At 60.5% G+C, this 2,193-nt stretch overlaps 1 protein-coding gene across 1 annotated transcript in view; it reads left to right on the top strand.

The window, feature by feature from the left end:
- The window catches only part of LOC103775306 (atrial natriuretic peptide receptor 2-like), a 4,109-nt gene that overhangs the window by 282 nt on the left and 1,634 nt on the right, over positions 1–2,193 (top strand). The window contains exons 2-10 of the mRNA XM_008942752.1: positions 1–5; positions 492–566; positions 733–810; positions 945–1,049; positions 1,317–1,388; positions 1,465–1,624; positions 1,698–1,853; positions 1,934–2,106; positions 2,138–2,142. The exon at positions 1–5 is cut by the window's left edge and continues 140 nt beyond it. Coding sequence (XP_008941000.1) covers positions 1–5; positions 492–566; positions 733–810; positions 945–1,049; positions 1,317–1,388; positions 1,465–1,624; positions 1,698–1,853; positions 1,934–2,106; positions 2,138–2,142 — 829 coding nt within the window. The remainder of the gene's footprint in view (positions 6–491; positions 567–732; positions 811–944; positions 1,050–1,316; positions 1,389–1,464; positions 1,625–1,697; positions 1,854–1,933; positions 2,107–2,137; positions 2,143–2,193) is intronic.

Here is a 2,193-nt window from a genome sequence, read left to right as displayed (position 1 = left end):
CCCCTGTGCTGCCCTCCCTTCTTCCCTGCGTGATACTCCTCCCTTGTTGATCCCCTACATTGCCCTCCATCTGCTACACAGCCTCAGGCCCATAGCATCCATCCCCTACACAGCACTCCATCCCTACATTGTATTTTTCTACAGGGAATCCCCATTCCCTGTAGAGCCACACTTCATCCACTGCCTGCATGACCCACCATCCCCTACTCAGCCCTGAATCCCCTACAGGGAACCACACCTCATCAAGCCCCTGTGTGGCCCTCCATCCTCTGCACAGCCACACCTTACCCATCCTGTACATCCCCTGCAGTGCACTATACCTACTTCTATAGTCTTCACCCTCCCTGCAGAGCATGCAGAGCTTGCCCTGACCATTCAGAGCTGGTCCGGCACCATCCCTTGCAAACCCCTGGGTGTCCCTGCCCTGCTCCATCAGTGCCTGTAACACCCAACCCCAGAGTCCCAATCTCTGACCCCTTTCTTCCCCACAGCGTGGCTCCAGCTATGGCTCCCTGATGACCACGCATGGCAAGTACCAGATCTTTGCCAACACCGGCCACTTCAAGGTCAGTGCAGCAGGCAGGAAGCTGACCCCCTCCCCGCTGAAACCCTGAAACCTGTTGGGGTGCTCCTCCTTGGCAGTCCTGCAACCTTGCAGGATGCTGGCACCTTCCTCCTTTTCCCAAATCCATCCGGTGGGTGCTGACCTTTTCCCCCTTTCTGGCACCCCAGGGCAATGTGGTGGCCATCAAGCATATCAACAAGAAGCGCATCGAGCTGACGCGGCAGGTTCTCTTTGAGCTGAAACACGTAGGTTTGGGGTCTGGACTGGGCTGGGCATGGTGCTTGGGGGTGCAGAGGCACGTCTTGACAGTGGGGCTGGTGGGAGCAGCATCCTGTCCTCTCTGACCTCAAGCCCGCCTCTGCTTCGCTTCCACCTCCAGATGCGGGACATCCAGTTCAACCACCTGACCCGCTTCATTGGGGCATGCATCGACCCCCCCAACATCTGCATCGTCACCGAGTACTGCCCGCGGGGCAGCCTGCAGGTGAGGGGCCTTGGGGCCACCGTGGCTAACACAGACACTCCTGGCGACCCAGCCGGGCTGGGCGTTGAGGGCACAGCTCTGGATGCTGGTGGCCACCCAAGCCCTGCAAGACTTGCAGCAGAGCTGCCCAAGCAGGCATCAGAGGCTGGGGCTGTGGAGGGGGTGGGTGCCACAGAGCCCTCCCTGCAGCTGGGTGCTCAGTGAGGCTGGTGCCAGTGCCACCGTCCCTTGGGTAATTGCTGAGGTCCATTCAATGTGCTGCCCCAGGATGTCCTGGAGAATGAAAGCATCAATCTGGACTGGATGTTCCGCTACTCCCTCATCAACGACATCGTCAAGGTACCCAAGCAAGGAGCACGAGGGGCTGGGGGAGATGCCTGAGGGGTGCCAGCTTCACCATGTCCATCTGTCACAGGGAATGGCCTTCCTGCACAACAGCATCATCGGACACCATGGCAGCCTCAAGTCATCCAACTGCGTGGTGGACAGTCGTTTTGTGCTGAAGATCACCGACTATGGGCTGGCCAGCTTCCGGTCGCCCTGCGATGGCGAGGACACGCATGCCCTCTATGCCAGTGAGTGCCTGCCCAAGGGGACCAGGGGGGTGGGGTGGCCCTGCCTCACCACGCCATGGCTGTGTCCCACTAGAGAAGCTGTGGACAGCCCCGGAGCTGCTGCAGAAGGGGCGCCTGCCCACCCCGGGGATGCAGAAAGCCGACGTCTACAGCTTTGGCATCATCGTGCAGGAGGTTGCCCTGCGCAATGGCCCCTTCTACATCGAGGGCATGGACCTGAGCCCCAAAGGTGAGAGTGAGGGGCAGGTGTGGGATAGTCCTTTCCCCATGGGGGAGGTCCGTTGCTCACCATCGGCCGCCCCCTGGCAGAGATCGTGCAGAAGGTCCGTAACAGCCAGAAGCCCTTCTTCCGCCCCTCCATCGACATCGGGGTGCACAGCGAGGAGCTGGCTGTGCTGATGGAGCGCTGCTGGGCACAGGAGCCGGCCGAGCGCCCTGACTTCAGCCAGATCAAGATCTTCATCCGTAGATTCAACAAGTGGGTGACAAAAAGTTGGCCCTGGGTGGGAGCAGGGATAGTTGTGCAGGCGGTGGCTGGGGGATACCTCCTCCCGCGGTGCCAGCAGCCT

The sequence above is a fragment of the Merops nubicus genome, unplaced genomic scaffold (assembly GCF_000691845.1).
Source record: "Merops nubicus isolate BGI_N331 unplaced genomic scaffold, ASM69184v1 scaffold31626, whole genome shotgun sequence".
NCBI classification, from domain to species: domain Eukaryota; kingdom Metazoa; phylum Chordata; class Aves; order Coraciiformes; family Meropidae; genus Merops; species Merops nubicus.
Note: the sequence above shows the minus strand (reverse complement) of the source record. Positions and strands in the feature narration are given on the sequence as shown.